Source organism: Mauremys mutica, chromosome 9 (assembly GCF_020497125.1).
Source record: "Mauremys mutica isolate MM-2020 ecotype Southern chromosome 9, ASM2049712v1, whole genome shotgun sequence".
NCBI lineage: Eukaryota > Metazoa > Chordata > Testudines > Geoemydidae > Mauremys > Mauremys mutica.
The window spans coordinates 105,693,562-105,717,413 of NC_059080.1; the positions used below are offsets into that span (position 1 = coordinate 105,693,562).

Below are 23,852 nucleotides of genomic sequence, written 5' to 3' on the forward strand. Positions count from 1 at the left end.
CGGCTGATCTCATCCCCTTTTGTGAGCCCGAGATAGATCCTCAGGGAAGGCACGGTACCTCCAGCCTCCACTCCTCTGCTGGGCTTTCTCTTCCTGGAGATGGAACAGCTTCCTTTGGTTTGGAGGAGGAGCACATGTTTTGAAACAATCTCTGCCCCTTAGGCTCAAGTGGTCAAACAGGGAAACAACAATTCTCTCAGCCAGGTGCGTAGGCTGGAGGAGGGTGGGAATTCCAGACCCCTCCACTCTCCAACTAGTTTTGGCATCAAATGTCTATTCAATGTCACTGGCCCTATGGGGGGCAGCCCCGTTGTTTCACCAGGGGAGAGCCATTCAGTCCGGATGGCCCTTGATGGCAGCCTGCGGCAGCTTTCCAGACAGAGCTTCCCCACTGTTCCTGCTACAGAGCGGATGATCTAATCCAGAGCGACGGTTCCAATTCACACAACCCAACGGAATTCATAACTGGAGGCAGACATACCCCCAAACTATTGCAACTGCGTCTCCAATATGGCTGCCACACAGCTGAGGGGGAAGTGGGTTAGGACTGCATTTTGGGGTGCCCAGGGGCAGCGCTGATCTTACATATATTTAGAGAGACAAGGTGGGTGAGGTAATATCTTTTATTGAACCAACTTGTTGGTGAGAGACAAGCTTTTGAGCTTTTACACAGTACAGGCATTTATTTAGAGGCATTCAGGGATCACTTGGTTTCTTCCATCCCCCTCCCCAGGAGGCTCTGCCTCTTCTGCCCCTTCTATTTGCTTCCTATTAAATAAAAAGAGAATTTTTATTGCCACTAACCCTGTGGTTCCATTGCATGGAAGGCGCTAGGCAAGGGGGCACTGCATGTGGCTGTTCTACTGCATCTAGGCTGGGGTGACCAAATGTCCCCATTTTATAGGGACAGTCCCGATATTCGGGGCTGTGTCTTATACCGGCGCCTATTACCCCCACTCCCATCCCAATTTTTTGCACTTGATATCTGGTCCCCCTACGTGCATCCCTTAGACCAGGCTCTGTGGAAGCACCCATGTCACCTGGGACCTAAACCAGCCTATTCCGTTAGCTCTGAGCTCTCACCTTGCCATCTTCATGATAGACAAAGATATTCCTTGTGCTGTTGTCCTTCAAGTAAGTGATTTGTAGTCCATGTGGGTTCCCTATTTTTGAAGGTTGGAAAGTCGCATTTAAATGTTCAATCTTCATAATTGCTTTGGGTTCTTTTGCCTGGAAAACACAGTTGAATGAATAAACATCTGAAAAGCAACCAGAAAAGCATCTTTCAAACCAGCGTGCAGTTCATGTAATCAGAAACACTCCCTATTGAGGCTGCTGGTCAACAAAATGGCCTGGTGATTATGCAGCAAACTTACCTAGCCCACCAGGAATGGCTGCCGTGAGCTTGGGAAAGCGTTTTGCAGCTCTGGGAAATACAGCAGAGTTGGTGTAATACTACAGCACAAGGGGGAAGGTTCAGGCCAGAAGGGGGGTGAACCAGCTAGGTCACAAGACAGGATGCTGTGCAACACAGTGACTTCAGACATGCCTCCTCCCTAGCACAAGAACCCCCTCTCCCACACCCTTCTCAGTCACCTTCCTCCTGACTCCAGATTCTCACTGGCATCTTCACCAGACTAGTAAATGGCCTGTATTTTTGCCTGGCTGAGCACTATTACAAATGTGCTCAGCCAGGCAAAAACTACAGACCACTTACCAAATAGGCCAGGATGCTTTCAGCATCCCAAGCATCCTGGACCAGTCCACTGCTGGCCTGGCCTTGCCAATGACAATAAATCTCTTATAGCCACGCTATCTGTCTGGACACAAAGTGCCAGTTTCCACACGGGTATTACTCTCTCTCCTACACAAACACATTTGTTTGCTTTTAACTGAACTCCTCACATTGCTCTTATCTGCCCCCACACTGGGAGGTCCTTGGGCAGAGCAAGAGACAGCAGAGCACTTTCCAACCCTTGCAAAGGAGGAAAATCATTTATTTCTCTGGTTAGATCTGTTTTACGGATTAGGTCTAAGTAGGAGTCTGGGACCTGGGGCCTCCTGCTGCGCACTAGTCCCAGGGCTGACACAGACTCCCTCCGAGGCAGCTCACTGAACCTCCGTAGCACAGGTTCCACTCATATGAAGTAGGTCTAACAATTAACCTGCCCCAAAGGGGCCCTCTGTGGATTTAGCTACTGAAAATGAATAAAGCCCTTTGAAGATTAAGGACCCCACTCGGTACCACTGTTTTTATGCCACTGTAGCTCCCTTCACTTACAACTGGGTGCAACTGGTGTAAGACAATGGAGAACCAGGCCTTAAAAGTCCTATGCACCGTGTGTCAGAACTTCAGCTGGTGCAAATCAAAGTCACCCCACTGACGTCAGTCAAGGATCTTGCTCTGTAAGTGCTTTTATTTATTTAGCGTGTGCATGGTCGTCTAGCCAAGTGATGGCATCTGCAGTGGTGTGATGCAGGTCTTCTAGGCCACCGCTGAATCTAGTCAGCAGGCATTCATCGACCACGTGCGGCATTGTCTGCGTCGCGCTGCAGCTGCGCAAAGGGCTATGACGAAGGCCCCGGCAATACTGGTTGGCTGCACAGAGACCTCGCCTGGTCTGGAACCTGTTCAACAGGGACTACTGGTGACGGGGCAGGTCAAAACCAGGTAGGCAAACTGAGGGACTGGCTGGGGATGATAACAGATCCATTCCTCTTGCCAGAGCATTCCTGCCCTAACATCCTGGCGTGGTGGATGAGACCATAATGGGCAACGTGACGCTGGTGGTTTAAAAAGCTCATTGTGCAGCGCCAGGCATGAGCTGGCGTGAACTTTCTCCAGTAACTTGCCACTGGCAACCTCTCATCTGATATGAGGAGGAGTGATATTGCTCAGAACTAGGAGCATGGGAGTGGAGTCGGATGCAGGGTGCCAGAGATGATGCGCATGGCGGCATGTAACTGCATATCCACCAGTTTGCTGTGTGACAATTGACTCCAAACTGGTGCACAGTGCTCCGCCACCGAATACAACGTGGCACGCGCTGACGTCCGCAAAGTTGGAGCAGCTGATTTTTACCATGTGCATATGGTCAGACTAGCTGAGCTCCTGTATCCCAGTGACCAGAGGGTAAGTCTCCACCTCACAGCAGATACAAGTGTGCAGCCCTGGGCTCATGAAGCCTTACCATGAAGGGGTTTCAAAGTGGATGTGGATGTGTGAGGTGGTGGGGAAATCCAAGCAGGGCAGAAGTGAGTGGACAATATGGTTCCCACCACACCCATGGTTGGTGCTGGCGTCACATGGAGTACTGTGAAAACTTTTTTTTTAAACCACTGGAGTGGATGACAGCAACTTCATCTGGGTTACCAGAGACTCTCACTTCCTTTTAGGCCGTGATTGCATTTCTCCCACCCACAAACCAGGACTGCCTCAAAGAGCATGTGGCGGAGATGGCGACAGCGACACCCCTCTAAATTAGCCACTGGGAATGGAGGAGAAAGTACCGGGAGAAACGTTCCTCCCTCCATTACCATTCCCCTCCATGACGCCATCGCTCATCAAGCAGCCAAAAAAGACTGCTGCTGGCTCGATCCACTATTATTTTAACAGAATTTTTGCCCACGGCTTGTTAACGAAAGATCTTACAACCATTAAGCCCATACACAAAACAGCTGGCAAATCCTAGGATTGAGGAAATAAGGCTGGCATTAAAAAAAGGGTGCAGGGGAGCAGAGGGATAATGCTTGAGGCATGAGGGAGAGGGATCAGCATTAAAAGTGACACTGTTTTGATGCATCAGCTGGTTAGTATTGAATCTGAATGTCACTCCTTACACCACTAAATGAACTAGCACCAAGACTGGGGTTGGGGAGTTGTGGGGGGGAGTTGTGAGGGGAGGGGAGAGAGGGACACAGCACTGCTTGGGTTTGACATTAACAAGAGTTCTACTTGGGTGAGAAGGAGAACTGTAGCGTGGGAAACTAAGGAGAAGATTTGGGGGTAAAACAAATAAAATAATGTCCAGTGTCCATATCTCACCACATACTTTCACCCAGCATTCATACAGACTAGCTGCGCCATCATGCAGTTAATGGCAGCGCTGCCTCCAGCACGGAATACTGTCCAGAGACAGAGCACAGCTATGTGTCAAGAGCAGGCAGTGGGGCAGCCGGCAAACCAGCTTCTCTTCCCTACTGACTGGGGCCCACAGAGGTGCCAGGTTTTCACAAGGACAGCCAGGCACCTCTGGGTTTATGTAAAAAGGCCAGGAAAGCACATTGGATTTCTCTGCTTGGTGAGTGCATGACAGTACAGTTCCTGCCCATTCATCACAAATGTAATTTTTTTAATGGCTCCACGTTTCACTAGATGAGATCCAGTCCTGAGAAGAAGACAAATACTTCCTAGCTTGACACTGAAATATTAAAAACCAGATGCATTTTCCTTTATGACTGTTTGTCATGGTCTTTAAGGGAGCATTCAGACTCCAAAGGAGAACTCTTCACTGCCTGCCCCCTGTGCCCTTGGAGTTTACAAACCAAGGACTGTAGCTGCCATAGGCTTTCCAATTCCTTCTGCTATCCAAACACCACAGTGGGCCTGCAGCCTCTCCTCTGTTGTGTGGTGTTGCCTCCACCACAGTGGGGCCGCAGACATAAAACTGATGTAGAGAAGATTGGCGGCTCCTTATGATCTAGCATCGCAGAGCTAGAGCCAAGAGAAACTTCTTGCTCTCAGAAAACAAAGATGATGGGATCAGGGAGCTGCAGTACTTCACATATGTGGGCCCAGATTTGTATAGGTATTTAGATGTTGCTGTGCTGTGTTGCTATGCATAACTAATTTAGGAGCCCAAATATCATTTTGAAAGGGGATTTAGGCACTTAGGAGCCAAACTCTCATTGAGAGTTGATGGGATTTGGGCTCCTAAATGCCTAAATCCCCTTTTAAGATGAGATTTTGGCTCCTAAATCAGTTCAGCATTGCACCACTGAGCCCAGCAACACCTAAATACCTTTACAAATCTGGGCCTTGGGCTTTGTTCCTAGAGCAGTAGAAGAATAAATGACCTGACGTCTTTGAAAAGTTAGTGACTCCTTATGACAAAATGGTACCATGGACTGTTTGATCAAAGACAAACCCACGTGAATAAAACCTCTGGTGACTGTGCTGTGGCCCCAGATGCTTACATCATTTTTGTTGAAGTACTTCAGTGCGCCTTCCCGTTCTGATAACACAAATTTTCTGCTTAAGAACTGCCCGTTGTCACGTCCTCTCTTCCACAGAAGTCCTTCTCTGTACCCTGCAAAGGAAAGAAATAACAGAGATTCATGGATGAAAAGTTTTCTTTTTTTTTTTTTAAAGAGAAAAGCTGAAAAATGAACATTTTACAAGACACAGAGCCAACAGGCCACAGAGCCACTCTTCCCCTCAGACGTGCCTTCCTCACTCTGCTCTCTCTCTCTCTCTCTTTCTTTTGGATCTTGTGCTTCAAAGGTCGCCAGTCTTTGATACCACGATTTGACAGGCGGTCTGGGATTCGCATTGCACATTGTATTCAGAGACACTGGGGAAGCCTTCAGAGACACTGCTGAGTTCTTTCATTGGTTCCCAATACACCAACCTCCCCAGAATGTCTCACCTCATGAATCTTGCTCATTTTGCTTGTGCAAGGAGCAGAACTGAGGAAAGCAGGATCTGGCCCCAAGTGTTGACATTACTAAGCAATCAGAGGGAAAAAATAAAACCCAGTTCCCGGTGGATAGTTGCTGATAACACAGAAAACCACAAGGACATAGCTGACTGCTTTTGGTGTCTGTCTGCTCAGACAGGACATATCCAAAGCCCGCTGAAGCCAATGGGACTATTTCCAAATACCTTATAAAAAACAGGGAAACCCCCCACTTTTCCACTGACTTCAGTGGACTTTGAATCAGCACCTGACTGAGCCATGGGACACTCAACTACTTTGTCCCGCTTTGAGTGGTTCCATCCAGCTCCGAGATTCTTTAGCAAGACATCACGGGGAAGCATGCGCATAACCCTTGGTGGAATACAATAGGGACCATCACTGGAAGAAGAAGCTTTCACCACCCATATTTGTTCCTGTTTGGTTTCCCCACACCGCTTTCACCAGTGCTAAAGTCAATCCAAGGATTTTGTTTTCTCTGACTATTTTTAAAACAAATCAGGAAAAGGCTGATTTTTATCCTACCTCAGCGTTCCCACACAGCGAACACAATGGCAACTAACCACTGCATGCCCTTCTCCAGTGGCACAACAGCCAGAACATGCAGCTTAGCCAGCCAAATGATAACATTTTAAGCAGTGTCCTTACTTTACAACATTTTGTTTGTTTGTTTTTTACAAGCAGTTTCCTACATAATCACTATAAATACTGATTGAGCTGTTTGATGCTCTCCTTCAGTGTGAGATCTTAATTATAAAAATATTCCCGTTGAGATTTCTCTCTCAATTTCTCTTCTCTGTTCTATTTAGTTTTTATTATTGACTCTCAGTAGCTAGGATTGTAAAGTGAAAAAATGAAATGCTTTTTAACTTGTAACTAAGCTCTTTCTCTATATGCAAAGCAGCTACAGTATTAGTTGGCAGACTATTATCTGTATGCACATTATAAAACGGCAATTTACAGAAATGCCATCCTGGGAGTGCATTTCAGAAATTTCTACCAGTGACTGTTATTGTAAATGTCCATCATCACACCAAATTTATATAAACCACAGACAAAAAGAAAGGGGAAAAAAGTGCTATTCGCTTTCTAGGTCTGAGCTGCATAAATATATTCTGTATGGATGAGAGGTTGAAGCAAGATAATTTAATTGTATATGCTACTGCTAAAGATACAAACAAAACCCCTAAATGTGCCGATGTTTATAGTCTGTAAACCAGAATCACACAACTTTCTTTTTCAAACTATATTTACCCCTTCTGGATTTATGAAAGCAAAGGCCAACCGGTCTCCCAAAAGCTGAAATGGACCTTCCTTAAAGTGTTAATCAAAGCCATCAATGTTAGGCATAAATAAACGCAATGGTGAAAACCCTGCTGTTGCTAATCCTGAATGTGAACTCCACAGCACAGCATAAATCCAAAATACCCATCAGACTGCTGGAATGCAGGATGATAAATGGGCCCATAACTTGATACAGATGTAAGTGATGGAACTATTTAGAGCCTGTCGGCAGTGCTTTCTTTTCCTTGTCCCTCTGTCGGGGTCAGATATTGGAGCGGGTTTCATTTTTAAAATGCTGGGCCCTGTCGTGCCGTCCCCGACAACCCCTTTGGCTGCCAGTAGGTACAGATGTGTGCTACCACTCCGGGAAGAGCACTTGCATTTTCACCCATCTCTAGGGATAACCCATAATACATTATTGACAGTCCTATCATTTAAAATTAGTACAGGTTGTGCACAGCCACACACACCCGGCTATGAAGCATGCACAGCTGCTGACTTTCATTTTTCTGGGTGGGTGCTCCATCCCCACTCCACACCTTCTCCCAAGACTCCACCCTTACTCTGCCTCTTCCTCCTTACTCCACCCTTACTCCACCTCCACTCCACCCCCTCCTCTGAGCATACCCCCGCCTCTTCCCACCCCTCCTGCCTGCCACTGAACAGCTGATCGGCAGGTGGCTGGTGGGTGCTGAGCAGACACTATTTTTTTTCCCCATGGGTGCTCCGGGGCTGGAGCACTCATGTAATTGACGCCTATGGAAGCAGGTGTGTAACAGAAAGGATCCCTCCTTGGAGCTAGTACCCACTCATACACTGCACCGTACAATCCCCGTTACCTGAGGTCGGTTGAACCGAAATACTTCCAAGTGCCACGAGTCCCACAGACTCACTATCCTGATGCCAGCCATTCTGCGGGTCTCAGTTGGTCCCTCAGACCACAGCAGAGTACGTCTCTTGAGGAGCTGCTCACCACCTCTGTGTGCAACCCCTCACTAATTCTTTACAGTCAAAATCCTGCTCACTGATTTTCCTCAGACTCTGGGTAGCCCACCACCCACCACCTGTGCCTTGTTCACCTGCACTAAATTCAGGATAAATGAGTTTCTGTTTGTTTCCTCCGGGCTGATCCCAGGTACACTGATGTAAATGGTCAATGGAGTTATTCCAGGTTTACAGTAATTTAAATCAGAGCAAAATTTGGCTCCATTATTCCATGCTTCTAGCCAGCCTGCTCCCTGGGGATCACCAGGGTGTGTTACACAACTTCCTTTACAGCTACCAGATCGCCCCAGCAAGGCTACTGTCTCTACATTCTGTAGTCGGTGAAATTCTTCTCCCTCCAGCTCTCTTCCTCCCTCCTTTGTTGGAAAAGCTCTGCCATTTTAGGTTAAACCTCTGACGATCTACTGCACGAGCATGAGCAATGGAGACGTATGATTCCAAAGAACGAATATAAAAAAACCACAAATATTCTCTGCAGAACTGCAAGTTGGAACCAAAATTGTTCTGCACCATTAGTCCCTCCTTTGGAATAACCTCTACAGGCCTCCTGTCCTTGGAGGACAGAGAATCCAATTCAAACTACAGGAGCATTTTTTTCCTTTTCTCTTTTTCTTTCATTTTTTAATGAAAAAAAAAAATCTGAGCTCAACAGGCACCTGGAGCTCTGGGTGCATTTCACCAAGCAGTAGAAATGGGAGCCAGTAGCAAGCTGAACAGTCAGAAGAAGAAGAGAAGAAGCAAGCTGAACAATCCCACACCTAATTTTGGCCTGTATGTGGCCCGCTAGTATCTAGTGTCAACCTGGCCAACAACTGCAACAGCTGAGAATATCAAGATGAGCATGAAATACACGGATTGATGCCAGAGGACTCTCATCACCACCATGGTACAAATTAATTCACTTGACTTCATGAGGAACTGAAGCTTTGAAGGCTTCCTAATAAGACACATCTACCTGTCAAGTTTGTATCCATCAGCGAAAATGCTACATACTCTGTACACGATGGATCTGAATGGGAATAATGTGTTTCTCCTTTGAGGGTGCTGACAGAAGACAGACAGTCTGTAGGTGACGCCTCGTTGATATGATATGAAAGTGCGAGATTTGCTTCACATGAGGCAGAAACACGTACTGGGTTCTGATGGTCTGTGTCTGTTGGTTGCTCTCTTGAATAACAAATGTTACACAGCTTATTCTCAAAGATTTGCCATGTGGTTTACCGATCAAGGGTAGATATTTAAAGTGTTTGTATTTCCTTGAGGAAATCAATATTCAGCATGGAGCTAATGGAAGGGATTGGAGAATACATCAGAAGCCATTTCTATTCGCCCCTTTAAACTAGAGAGGCAGCTCCAGAATTTCAGCAGCACTTACTAATATGAGGCATCTGGGAAACAATAACGCCTCTTAAGAAGCTGCATGACAGGCTAGCCAGAGGCTGAATTTGAGGGGGGGAAGGATATTACCAGGAGAGAGTGAACAGAAAGAACATCTGATGCCTGCCTGACACGGTGACCAATATCAAAGCCAACAGAGCATAGAGGGGAAGCATTTTTTTTCCCTCTTTAAAATCTCACCTCCAGTTTTTCAGCGTTGCCAACATTTCAGATGTTTTGTCCAGGACAGCTGGGGGCCGCTGGGCTCTCAGTTTCCAGGGCTGCCCGGAAGTGTTGCGGTTCAGACAACGTTTAGATGATGATGATCTCAACCACTGGAGGCTTCACAATCCTCCTTCCCTACAAGCCGACCCCCCACAACAAACTTCCCACGCCTGTTGCATGTTGGCAGAGCTGCTCAGGGGAGGCTACTGCACCTTGCTAGGTGAGGTAGCACTCCTAGGCCCCAACACACACCTCCCCTCCAGCACAAAATGATCCTCTTACCTGACTCTGCCCATCCCCCACAGGGGCTCCTTGCCAAGCAGGAGTGCACGCTCCTTCTGTACCACCCCCACCATACTGGTAGGCAACAGGCACTGGTTCCACTGCCAGGAGCTTCTCCATGACTGCAGAGGAAGGGGCCCAAAGGACCAGGCCCTAACCAGGTGGGGTCACAGTGTCAGTGTGCAGCCCATGAGCAGAGGTAGAAGCTCTGTGGCCGTTAATAGCAGGAGTTCCTTGGAAAAATCCCAGCGTGGGGTGAGCAGGAGGCCCACAAAGCTTGTGAGGCAATGTGGAGCTGCCCCTTAGCACTACAGCTGTTGAGTTTCGGGGTGAAATATTTGTTAATATCACTTTTCACAATGGGCTTACTTGCTAGATGATTTGGACGTGTGCATGTGCATATTTATTTGTTTTAGGGAAAAGCATGAGAGTGGCCACCAGCAAGAGTTGGTGGCCAGACTCTGAGGCCACCAAAATATTTGTCCTGAGAGCCCTAGTTGCTGTATCGCCATAGCTGCTAATCCCCATTATGCACTGGCACAGATTTTTATAAACATGTTGCTCGCTTCATTTCTCTCTTCCTTCCTTTAGAGCAATGTCCTTACGAGTTACTTCTCTGGCCAGCCCAAAATGGGAGTCTGCACCCCTGTCAACACTGATAAGCAGAAAAAACATTGACTTGGACTTGAACTGAACATGAACTCATCCAGGTTCCCTAGGCAAACTAAATATGTCAGAAAGAGGCTCTGATTTGAATGCCTCTGTCTGAAAGATCCTGAAAACAGCTACCGGAAGGCACTTAAAATACTGGCTGCAGAATGGGGGTGGGGAGGGGCTTTCCTAAAAGCAGAGCATTTTACTGAGGAAGCTATTAGGTTTGGAAAACGAAACCTTACTGATTCAGAATGAAAACAAACGCTGAATGTCAGAATTTCCCAAGAAGCAGAAAATCCGTTTTCCGACCAGGTCAACCTGCAGTGCTGACTCACAGGGGTAGCCCAGATAAGTCAATGGGACTTGTTCAGTTACGAAGGACTGATCACAATCATCTAAGCAAGGGTTTGCGGGATAAAGCCCTAAATGGTCTCTTCATCTACCACAGAATGTCTCCAGCTCTTTCTTCCCTGACTGTAGTGGTGCTAAAGAGTTTAGGCTGCACAGCTTCTTACAAATAATTGCATAGTCATTTCTTTGAACAAATGCACTTACTACCAGTTAAGTGTTTACTGGTCTGTAGAAAAGACTTTATTGGAGATGTCAGCAACCCCATGTCCATTAAGAGGGAGTGAGTGGCTCAGGGACTTGCTAATGAGAGATTTTGCCTCTAGGTCACTGGTTCATATCTGGACCAGGTCGGTTGCAACTGATAGTTGTTACCAGCTGAGGTTGTTCAGTGGCCTGTGTAAAATGGGAGTCTCACCAGAAAGGCAAACAAGTAAACGCAGAGTGAGCATGGAGACTGAACTACACTTTCGCTCGCTTAAGTGGTACCTGAAAAAACAGGTTGAGGCACACTCGCCAGGCCAATCGGAGGCACTGCAGCTACTTGCGTTATCGCTTTTTTGTGACTCAATGAATCTTCCACTGCTAGTTCTGCCATTCTGGCACCTGTCAGGATCACTCAAATACTTGGAGACTGGACGCATATTCTTCACATTGTAACTGGCTGCCAGGGCCCGGGTCTCCACGCACTAGCACCAAAATGGTTTCTTATGCATGAACATATTTCAAATGCAAGAATTTCCAGTCTTTTAACTAATCAGTCCTTTCCTAACAATCACTTAATATGCAAATTATCTTTCCTGAAAGACCATTTTAGACAGAAAAGAGTTTCCCATTGCCATCAAGTCTGTCTTTGCTGCCTTCCAGGAGCTAATAAACCAATTATTGTCCTGCTGCATTGTAGCACCTCAGCTATGGAACCAGCTATGCTGATTAAATTGATTGCTTCCACTATACCCAATTAACCCACTCACTCTGCAAATGATTGACTTAATCAGAGGCAATTAGCACTTGAATGGCTAAATCATGCAGGAAGAGATGTCTTGGAAGGTGACTGAGATGCCATGTTAGGGACACCTCTGTGGCCTTCCAAGGGATAACGTCATTATTAATATATAGATCAGTACTGGAGCAGCCTGAATCGGCATGTCTGTGGTTTTAGCTGAAATATAAAATGGAAGACAGGAGGGGAGAGACTGCATGCACACGGAGGCTATTTTCTGACAAGATTTTAAGAAAAAATTGACGTGTTATTGATGAAGAGAAAGGGAAGATGGGCGAGGTAGGTGAGGTAATATCTTTTATTGCACCAACTTCTAAAAGATACTACCTCACCCGCCTGGCCCCTCTAATATTCTGGGACCAACATGGCTACAATGACACTGCGTATAACATATAACAAAGGGAAATGCGTCATTTGCCCCTGGAGATGGAAGATTTGTCATTATCCACTGCGCAGGTGGTGGTGGGGTGGAATGAGCTTCCCCACATCATGCTGGCAAAGCATCTCTACCTGGTTCTGGAGGACCCATCCTCTACACACAAAATGTTTGTTCATTTTCCATGCTCAGCGCCTCTGCTGAGAATGCCAACACAGGAGCCGAGTAACATCATTTGTTACTTTGTGTACGTGTGGGTGTGGCCCATCAGCCCATGGGAAGCTGCATTGAGAACACCAACCCCTTTCACATAGGCCACAGAACAGCTATCAGGAGGCGACAGCATTTAATCACTAGTGACCCTGGCTGGACTCAAACTGGTAAGCTACTGGTTCCAGGCTCTCTCTCTTACACTATATCAGTCCTTCAGGCTAAGTCAAACATATGTTACAAAATCATCTGAACACAGATTTCATGCAAGGTATCCTTTGCCACAACATAACACAGAACCACTTAAGGACCGGACTTGCAGGCAGTGTCAGGACTATATGGAGTTAGAGACAATGTACATAGGCATCATCCTCTCCAGAACCTATGTACTGGTCTGGATGAATCACAGATCAAACACTAGCCCAAGAGACAGCACGTTCCCAGCAAATTCACACAGAGTAATATAGCAAACACAAATACTGACCTCCAGGAGTTCACGCGGTGTGAACTAATAGCCTCAGAAGCAAGAATAGAGACAGGTTTAGACCACATCCGGGTTGACTTTTGGGCTGGAGCCAGGTGAATGGTAGGTAAGGAAGAAAAAACTACATCTATATAGATCAGGGCAAAAATACATATGCTATTTTGCTGTTTCTTAAGCAAGAGAGCATTTTGAAATGAAAAATGTGTAGTTTTCCCACTACTCATCTGTTGGAAATCAATGTAGTGAAATGGAGCCAAAATACAGTGTCTCTAAAGGAAAACATCAGACAGAGCTTAACAGAATGCTGGAGTCCTTGGTTCACTTCTAAGAGCACTGGGCCTTTCCTTTGTGGATCTGTGTTGTATTGAAACACAAGGTCCGTTCCTGAGATGTAGGGTCCTGTGAACGGCATCAGGAACAAATTTGCATTGCAGGCTCATGCCTGAAAATCCAAATTGCTTCTAAGTAAATCTCCAACAATAAAGCTAAAATCCTTTAAGCTTGTGATGTTTGCCACCATTTAAATCTGATTAAAATCATTCATGACACCAACTAAACCTAACAGTCAGAAAACACTCCTGCCAATTCTGACGTTACCCAGAGTAATCCAGACCCCCCTTCTCTCAGAGAGTTCTCAGCTAAAGGGAACGTAATAGGAGATCATGTATCTAATCCAGCTTTATAAGTTGCTTTTAGCTAGTTCCTTTAATCACACGTTAGGACTCCCACTGGAGCAGCTCTCAGCAAACAAGAAATTAATAATTTTCATTAATACTCCCTGATGGTATCAGAGATGACATCCTATTGTTCCTTCATTTATTGAACCTTTAGTTGGCGCATAAGGGATAACATATGGCAAGGTGCACAGGTGTGAAATGAAAAGAAGTCACTGCTGGGATGAAAGGTGGCAGCTATTCAAGTGACCAGAAGACTGCACTGTACAGGTTAGCAATTATACGGTTAGCTGCTAGAAGGGGTGGATGCACTCCTGGTTATTACAGCTTCCATGAATGCCCAAGGGATGAGGAAGAGGGGTTAGTTTACCTGTGCAGCAGGCAGCCAGAATCTTGAGACTTGCATTCACTGAACACAAAGGGAGAAAGAGAACAGAACCCCCAGTGGCACCAGAAACCCCACAGGGTGCAGGGCTGGTACTGGGGAAGTTAATGCTGCACCCTGTGTGCACTCCCCAAGAAGGTGTGTCCATGCACCAGGACGCAGCATGCACACACTGGTCCTGGTCCCTGGGGACGTGGGTTTGCTATATATCTATCCAACCTAGGACTCTGGGAGTGCAAATACCAAGATTCTGGCTGCCCCCTGCACAGGTGAGCCAAGGTGCATAGAGCTTTCTATGCCATCTTCTCTCTCTTTGCTTGTGCATCATGCAAGAGCAGCCAGAATCTCACCCAGTGATTGCCAGAACTTCAGACTCAGAAAAGGCCCCAGACTATGGGAGAGAAAAGATTCCTTTATGTATAGTGTTCCAGGAGAAAAGAAAAATTACCTTTCAGCCAGTACTAAACCCTTCAGAAAATGCTGGGGGAGGGGGAGCTTGGAGAAGTGGGAGGAAATATATTGAAGCTTAAAGTATGTTTCCAGCTCATCATCTGATCATTTCAGAGATATTCGATACAGGTGTACTATGGAGATTGCAGCCACCTCCTCCTCTTCTATCAGTTTATCCTGTAACTGATTGTCGATATAGTAGCTTTCCTGATAACTTAATTACTGGGTGTTTACATATTAAAGATAACACAGCAATTAGCTGCTATAGTGAAGTTAGACTGGATCTGCTGGGAGATTCGGAAGTGCTCTCCTAAAGAGAATTTCTTTACTGGAAGTCTTGTGGTTGCATTACTGAGAACTGCTGCATGGAATCCAATTTTACAGACAAATCAAATATTTTTTCTTTGAGTGGCTTCTGCATATTCCCACAAGGAGATCCAGGTGCAGAAGGAATATTGCAGAGGCCACTTGAAGAAGAACTACAGTTACAGTGATATTGATCTATCAGTCCTCGTCCTCAAAGGAAACCTGCACAACTCTTTCAAAATACGAGCCTGGGAGCTTAAATCCATTACTCTGCTAGACACTAAAAACCATGGACTGAACAGACACACTGGATTTATGGCTTATTACAACAATCTGTAACCTCCCAAACCCCTCCTGCCTCTTTGTCCTATGACTTCAGAGGTGTTAACGGCTACCTTGGGTGGTCCCTTAGAATATGTGCTAACTACTTATGCTAAGCTGTGATGCGGCAGTACCTTTCCCAGACCAGGGGAAGAGCTCTGTGTGCCTCAAAAACTTGTCTCTCCCACCAATACAAGATATTACCTCACCCACCTTGTCTCTCTAATATCCTGGGACCGACACAACTACCACTCCATTTAGCAGTATAGCCTCTGTGAAGCGTAGCCCTGTTCAAACCACAGTTGTGGAAATAGTCCAAACTATTCTCCAAGCCAAGAATAGTTTTAGATTAATCTCTGCATAGCCACGTCTGTAAATAAAACTCGGTCCAAGACAGCTGCTCACGTGATCATTCCCCTCTATTCAACATTGGTAAGGCCTCATCTGGAGTACTGTGTCCAGTTTTGGGCCCCACACTACAAGAAGGATGTGGAAAAATTGGAGAGTCCAGCGGAGGGCAACAAAAATGATTAGGGGGCTGGAGCACATGACATATGGGGAGAGGCTGAGGGAACTGGGATTGTTTAGTCTGTGGAAGAGAAGAATGAGGGGGAAGTTGATCGCTGCTTTCAACTACCTGAAAGGGGGTTCCAAAGAGGATGGATCTAGACTGTTCTCAGTGGTAGCAGATGACAGAACAAGGAGTAATGGTCTCAAGTTGCAGTGGGGGAGGTTTAGGTTGGATATTAGGAAAAACTTTTACACTCAGAGAGTGGTGAAGCACTGGAATGAGTTACCTAGGGAGGTGGTGGAATCTCCTTCCTTAGAGGTTTTTAAGGTCAGGCTTGACAAAGCCCTGGCTGGGATGATTTAGTTGGGAATTGGTCCTGCTTTGAGCAGGGGGTTGGACTAGGTGACCTCCTGAGGTCCCTTCCAACCCTGATATTCTATGATTCTATGATACATTTCATGTAGCCTCCTTATTTTTAAAACAATTCTGCTTCTACTGTAGCAAATGAAGCCATTGGTTTAATCTGTGCAAAAAAAGTTACTATTGTGAGTACTTGTAGAAGCCTTGGACCTGATTCAGCATTGAGTTAATCTGGTTGATTTGAAATTAGTTACTGTAGCACAGTGAATCAGATCCCTCCTTTCTGCCTGCTAAGAACCACCATATTTCACATTAGCTCAAGGCATCAGCTCATATACCTGCTCATGTCAATTTCCTTCTTACTCCACTTTCACTTTCAGAGCACTATTGATTTCTTTCCACTTTGGCATGTGTTCAGTGTGTTAGTTTCCTGGAGAGAAGCAAACACAATAGCAGACTCTGCTCTTCTAACTGTGGCCCTCACAAGTCTCTACCGCAGTGTAAAATGCAGATAATGTAAGTCTTAAAGGGTACATCTACACTGCAACAAGAGTCCCGTGGCATGGCCGCAGCTGGCCTGGGTCAGCTGACTCAGGCTCACAAGGCTCATGTCCTAGGGCTATAAAATTGCAGTGTAGACGTCCAGGCTTGGGTTGGAGCTTGGGCTCTGAGACCCTAGGATGGGGGTGGGTCTCAGAGCCCAGGCTCCAGCCCATGCCTGGATGTCTACACTGCAATTTTTAGTCTCACAGCCCAAGCCCCATGAGCCTGAGTCAGCTGACCAGGCTCTGAGACTTGGTGCCACGGGTTTCTTATTGCATAATAAGCTCTCTTTCGGGGTGGGGTAGGGTGGGATAATCTCTTCGGAGTGGACAGTATTAATATTCAATATAGTCAGTTCTCAACTCCCATTTAACATCCTTGTTTTCATACACCTAGTTCCATAGAACAGAGAGGCTTTCATGTGTGACTAATCTGACTGACAGCCAGGGTTTTGCTTTAACTACTAGATTAGGTGCATGCATTCTCTGAACCCACACAGATTCTGGTGCTAAATGAAATGTCTAAAAGCTCTCCTATTAGAAGCACTAAAGCATGTTGTATTGTGTACGGCAGCCAGCTCCCTGATGTCCAGTCCTGCTTCCCACGATGAGTCATTTCCCCTGCATGGCAGAGTGATGTAATTGACTAAAGAATACGAGCCCTCTCTCCAGCCCCCCTGCCACACGTACAGGAGGTGTCTGCCTTGTCAGTAATGCATTATTACTTCTGCCCTGCTCAGCTGGGAAATTTCTGCATGTTAAACCATCCCTGACTACAGCACATCAGCATTTTTGTAAAGCCTGTACATCCGATAACCTTGATGTTTGCTTTTAGATATTTTCTTTTACCAACATTTGATGTCATCGTGAACGTGCATGTAGAGGTGCATGATCTAAACTCTCAACCTGGACATGAGAGATTTTACAGCGCACATCCTCGAGGAGGGTAAAACTTACTTTGACTGCAAGTACTTTGGGGCAGGAAGCATCTTTTTTTTGTTCCGTGTTTATTCAGCCCTGGCACAATGGGGTCGCGGTCCATGCCTAGACCACAACACAGACACTTAATACACACCCTCTTTGGAAACTGATAAGCCCCGAAGTGCAGGATAAATGACACACGCTTGCTGTTTTCTTTTTATAGATTCCACGGCCAGAAGAGACCATAGTGATCATCTAGTCTGACCTCCTGTATGACAGGCCATGGGACTCCCCCAAAACAATTCCTAGAACAGATCTTTTAGGAAAACATCAAATCTTGATTTAAAAATGGTTAGTGACTGAGAATCCACCACGACCTTTGGTAAGTTGTTCCAATGGTTCATTACTCTCACTGTTAAAAATGTATGCCTTATTTCCAGTCTGAATTTGTCTAGCTGCAACTTCCAGCCATTGGATCATGTTATTCCTTTCTTTGCTAGATTTCTTTTCAGTGAAACTGTGTTTCCCTTCCCCATTGCTAGTACCCTGCCAGTGATGGACCCTGCATAAGCTGTTTATTGCTCTGATATGAAAATACTGTTCCCTCATAACAACATCTCTCTCTCTCTGTATCTTTCCACCTATGCAAAATGTCACAGCCTGATCTTACCTATCTAAAGACACTGACATATTAAACCCCCCCGACACCACAGCATGTGAACCTCTCACAATCTTTAGCGTACTTATTCTTACAACACCCCAGTGGGGTAGGCTAGTGCTGTTATCCCCATTATGCAGATAGGGAACGTGACTAAGGATACGTCTACGCTGCAAGCAGAGGTGTGATGGCAGCACGTCGGCATGGGCTGGCCGCTCGAGCACATTCCCCTTGTACGGCCCATGCTGCAGCTTCACAGCTATTATCTGCGCTAGCCAGAGCCAAGTGCTGCAGTCACATCTCTGGCTGCGGCGTCGACGGACTCTAAGTGACTTGTCCAGGGACGCACAGAAGTTTATGGCAGAGCAGGGACCTGGATCATGCTTCCTCTCCTGATGCTCTGGTGTTATACCTTCCCTGCCCCACTCCTCAACTCCCTTCACCAGCCTCCTCTTCAAGCACCTCATCCTGATCTTCCAGGTCCTGCCCAGCTCTGCTGCACCCATTTACCCCTCTGCTCTCACCTCCTTGTGCTCCTCGGCTTCTCTCCTCTTCCACACACCTTCTTTCAGGCCATACACCTGAAACTGCCTCTCCCACCCCGGGCACAAAGTACCTCACTCGTCTCCATCAAAGCTTCCTATTTTTTTTTGAAGCCTCTGCTCTCCTCTGTTCCTCGTGCCTTATTGCCTCACTGTGTAGGGCCTGATTCTGCAAACACTTTTACTGGGTTTCAGTGGAATTATGCACAGAAGGAAGCATGGCACCTGGCAGGGTTTGCAGGATTGGGCCCACAGATTGCAAGTTTTCTGGGTTCAGATTTTGAGTTTGGGCCCATCTCCATTTGTCCTGCAGGGACTGGGCCTTGGGGGCTCTGTATTCCTGCTGGTATAAAAGTTTGTCATTGTTAAGACTCGAAATGGAACAAAGTCAATAGCAGATAAGTTTTAAAAGACCAAGCTTTTCCCATTGACTGAAAACAGACACAGAGCCCTCTCGGTTAAATACTGAAGTGTCCTTTATCCATGATAAACGTGCTCAAGACGCCAACCTATGCAGACTCTCCTACATGCAGACCTCCCAGAGGGGCCCAGCATTCTGATCTCAGCTTACTTCACCTCAGTGTGAATACAGAAAAGGTCAGGTTGCCTTCAGAGACCAGGCCTTCTATTACTGCTGTCTGCAGATTCTCTCTGTATGGAGAGGCAGGGTGAAAATGCAATTTGCAGGTGTGTGCTAAGGCCAAAACAAGCAGAGCTGTTTAGCAACGGGTGCACTGAAAGCACAGCCTCTGACGGGGGTTGATGCCTCAGGGCTGCTTCACCCAGCTAGGTCTCGGCTCTCATTTGCAAAGCTGATTCACCTTCGTGCATGTTTTGCTGCCTCTAGTCCAGCTGGACCTCTTCGCTCCCCACTGATCCCTCCCAGACCCAAATTCTGAGCCATACCTGGCTCTCTAGGCTCTGGGAGCACTTAGAGCAATCACGTTCCAGTGCGCTGCATGAAGAGATGCCCCTCCGCTAAAGGTAGCTGTTTCAGGAAGGAAACAGGATTAAGAGGCCCCGATTCTGCTCTCAAATCAGCGGAGGTACTCCTGATATAAACTGGTGTACGTGAAAATGGAATTAGGCACAGTATCTAGGTTTACAGGCTGAATGACTGAGCTCTTTTAAATAAGGATGGGACTGAGCTGCAAGCCTGCACAGTTCAGAGTTTTTCCAAAGTTCAGGTATGTTTGAAGCTGGGGTTTTGGTTCAGCCCTTAACTGATACACAGGCCAGCTGTGCAGCTGGGATTTCATTGGAACTATTCCACAGGTAACAGTGAAACAATGCTGATTTGCTTAATAAACAGCTGTACACATTAAAAAAAAAACCTCTCTTCACACCCCTACCCCTCCAAACCACACCTTGTATTTTACACAGACCCCAAACATCTGCCACATGATAAAGAGATTATGAAAATCAAACGCTATTTTCACTTTGAGGATTAGATCCTTTTCTTTAGTGTGCACATCATATGGGCAAGTTTGTAATAGCAGGACTGTTAACTCGAGTGTCCTGGCCAAATTCCAACTTGGGAATTCTGCCTACACTTCAGTATGTAAATCGCCAGTTACCTCTTGCCTACAGTTCTAGTCAGACCCAGAGCTGGATTCCACTCTCCTTACATGAATGTAAATCGAGAGTTTGACCCACCAACATCAATAGTGTTACATTAGTGGAAGACAGATCAGATGCAAGTCCACAGTTGTAAGCACTCTGTATGCAGAACCAATGAACGTCAGCCAATGTGCCATATACAGAGTGCTGGCATGATCAGGAACCAGAAACAGTTGTGTCATATTGAAGTAGAGTGTTAAAACAACTGCTGTTTTCCACCCCGGGGATGGCTGCATTTCAGGGATGGGTAAAGTGTTCTTTGACCTATCACCAGTGATGAGCTGCCAAAATCTTAACAACTAGTTCCCTATAAAAAGTTCTGATTTAAGGGGGAGGGAGCTGGGGAGGGGCCGGGGGAGACATAGTCGTGGGTCGGGGGCCCCTGCAAGGCCTGGGGCAAATTGCCCCACTTGCCCCCTCAGCAGCCCTAGAGCTTGCAGCCCCCTCCCCCCTTACCTTGCCGGCAGCTCAAAGCAGCAGGACGACTCCGGAGCGCAGCTGAGCTGCCCAGCTGATGCCAGCGGCTGGCCATGCTGTAGCTGGGGGAAAGCGGGGGAAGGGCCGGGGGAGCCTCAGCCTCCCCAGCTGGGAATCCTGGGAGCAACAGGATGGTCCGGCCCGCGGACCGGAGTTCTTTGCCCACTCCCTGGCCCTTTAACAACTGGTTCTCCACAGAGGTCTAATTTTAGCAACCGGTTCTTGGGAACCTGTGGGAACCGGCTCCAGCTCACCACTGCCTATCACAGAGGTTTAATAGTTTGTAAAGTATTTTGAGATCCTTGGATTGAAGACACTAAACAAATGTGAATTCTTACATTAACACATATGGAATGCAAAAGGTTTTGCTTCTGTAGCCATTTTATCTGAATTTTAAGAGAAACGTGCAAAAAATCTTTTACAATAGCAAACACTGTATAAAACAAATACAAAATACCGCTGCCACCATGGTTTTTACCCACTTATCTACAATTTTTAGGCCTACGCTGTAAAACAAACAAACAAAACTTGCTATCAAAATGGGGCAATGGCAGGAAATGCTTGAGCATCATTCAAATAATACAACTTTAATATTCAGCCCTTTTGAGTATGAGAAGAGCATTTAAGCCAATTTGAGACTAAGATCAGGTAGCACTGATGTTAAAAGCCAAGTGAAACAAAGCAACTACTCCTCTCTGAAACTAATTAGGAGAAATAACTGGCTACTTGTTATTCAAAATTCCACTCTATGATCTCAGATCGAGGCCCAATATTTCTGACAACTCTTACTATCTGTCAGTCAGTAAGTCACACTTCTTTTTGTTTAAATAAACAATTTAGTCATATACTCCTGAGGAAAACTCAGATCTTTTTGTCTGGGCCAAGATTATTAACATAAATCCAGATCTGCTACCTTAAAAAAACAAACAAACAAAAAACCAACACAGGAGATCCAGTTATAACTACAGCTGGTCAAAAAATTTCAATGAATTTTAGTCTAAACTTTCTACGGAAAGTTTTGATTTTCTTGGGGAGGGGAGGTGTTGCATCCTGGGAATCCCTGGCCACAGTGCATCATGGGAGAAGTAGTCCAGATGAAAAGCCCAGTCCATAAGAGGAAAATGAGGATATGAGGCAACCAAACTACTATTCCCACAAGGCACTGCAGCAGCATTTCCAAATCAAAATATTTCAGTTTGAAGAAGTTTGGCTTTTTGATAAAAATAATAATAATAAATAACATTTTCCATGGAAAGCCAACACTTTTCACAAAAAAATCTGTTTAGTCAAGAACCCAATTTTCCATTGAAAAGTAGTTTCGGCCAGCCCTAATTATAACAACATCCGATCGCAAGACAGTCAACACCTGCAGCAGGGGGGACTTAAGTGTGTTGCACAAGAGTCACATAAACAGACTAGTGCCTTGGACATGCTTTATGTTGTTGCGTAGATCAGCTCCAACTCACATTATCACCAAAAATAACATTCACATTCAAGATAGACAGTAAAACATAAAAAGGTTCAAGGAGGAAGAGAATTGAAGGGAATTAAAGTCATCCAAACTTGGAGGAAAAAGTGTGTGTGTGTGTGTGTGTGTGTGTGTGTGTGTTCTCCGAGAGCTACAGAGGCGGCTTGCTTCGACTCTCTGCCATGGCTCTGCCGTCTGGCCACATTGGCTGGTGGAACTGGAGAGGTGTGCCGAGGGGAGCATATTGCAACAGCCACAGGCCGAGTACAGTGAGTGCACTTCACCCGCCAGCTGGCCAATTGTGGCTGGAAATGTTCCTCTTTAGGCACAGAACTCTCCCAGAACTTGCCTGGGAGACGGTGACACACCACACACAGTCTGGCCCAATGCTCTTTGGATCTTTAATAAAGGAAGCTAAGAATGCACAATCCCAACGTTTGTGATGTACCAAATACAGGAACAACCACTTTCCAGACAGACAGACTTACAGTTTAAAACCAGTGCTAAAATCCATGAAAACAGTGTTTAAAATTATATTTTCCTAACAAAAAAAGCCAGGTTCAGGAAAGTTCTGTACGCGATTCAGCTGTTCCTGTATTGGACCTTATTCTCCTCTCATTTACAGTGGTGTAAATCAGGAGTCACTCCACTGAAATCAATGGAGTTACACCAATGCTAAACCAGAGCGAGCAGAGAATCAGACCCATTACTTATGCAGCACCAGAAGTGTGCTAGGCACTTTACAGACATTGAAGATGACAAAGCTCTGGCCCGAAAGGCTTGTGGTCTAACATTATATTTATATAGTCTTATAACGTATGCCATGACACTTACAGTCTAATGTTAGCTAACGTCTGCAGGACACTTGGGGCCTGATTCAAAGTCCATTGACGTCAGCGAGAATCTTTTCTCTGACCTCACAGGGCTTTGGATCAAGCCTTTGATGACCATGGGACAAAAGAGGCTACTTAGGTAAAAATTACAACAACTGCTATTTAGTTACTTCCAAATTACTCAAAAGGAAGCAGGAATTGGAGATCTGGAAACTGTTGCATCTGTAGTAAATTGGCTTTTGTTAAGTGAGGGGGAAAATATTTACGGTTTATTACAAATTGCTCCTGGCTGCCATTATAAAGCATGCCACATTAGCCGCATGATCTGCTCCAGGATTTAATATTCCTGTAAGCCTTTCCCTTGTTTACGTTGTCGTCTTTTAAAACAAAGGGCAGTCACATCTACAGGGGCTCTGGTCTGCCTTGTACAGCCAAGCAATGAAACAAGGGTCTTTTTAAAAAAAAACAACAAACCACCACAAGGAGTTGTTGTGAACTCTTTGGAGAGAAGAAAAAAAATGCAAAAGGATCTTGCCAGGTCATATAACGAGAAAGAGACTGTGTGTTCCCTAATGGAGGCAAGTTCCAGATGCACACAGCTGTACCACATCCAGTCCTACCCACCCCCAGCATTAACAACAATGTTATTGTTAAGTGATGCACAGGATGAAAGCCAGAGCTCAGAAATGAAAGCAGCTCACTTCACACACATTAGCCATGAAGAAAGGTGCCAGACTTCTCTCAGGGACCTCCTTACACTTGATGCTCTGCAAAAGTAAATACTGGCCTGGATGTGTCTGCCATAGAATTTCCACAAGTACTTTATAGAGGCTTGTGAGT

General features: G+C 45.9%; 1 protein-coding gene across 1 annotated transcript in view; it reads right to left on the reverse strand.

The window, feature by feature from the left end:
• The window catches only part of LOC123376858 (arf-GAP with dual PH domain-containing protein 1-like), a 62,261-nt gene that overhangs the window by 18,645 nt on the left and 19,764 nt on the right, over window positions 1-23,852 (reverse strand). Inside the window, exons 3-4 of the mRNA XM_045029100.1 lie at window positions 5,197-5,309; window positions 1,084-1,230 (exon numbers count right to left, since the gene is read on the reverse strand). Coding sequence (XP_044885035.1) covers window positions 1,084-1,230; window positions 5,197-5,309 — 260 coding nt within the window. The remainder of the gene's footprint in view (window positions 1-1,083; window positions 1,231-5,196; window positions 5,310-23,852) is intronic.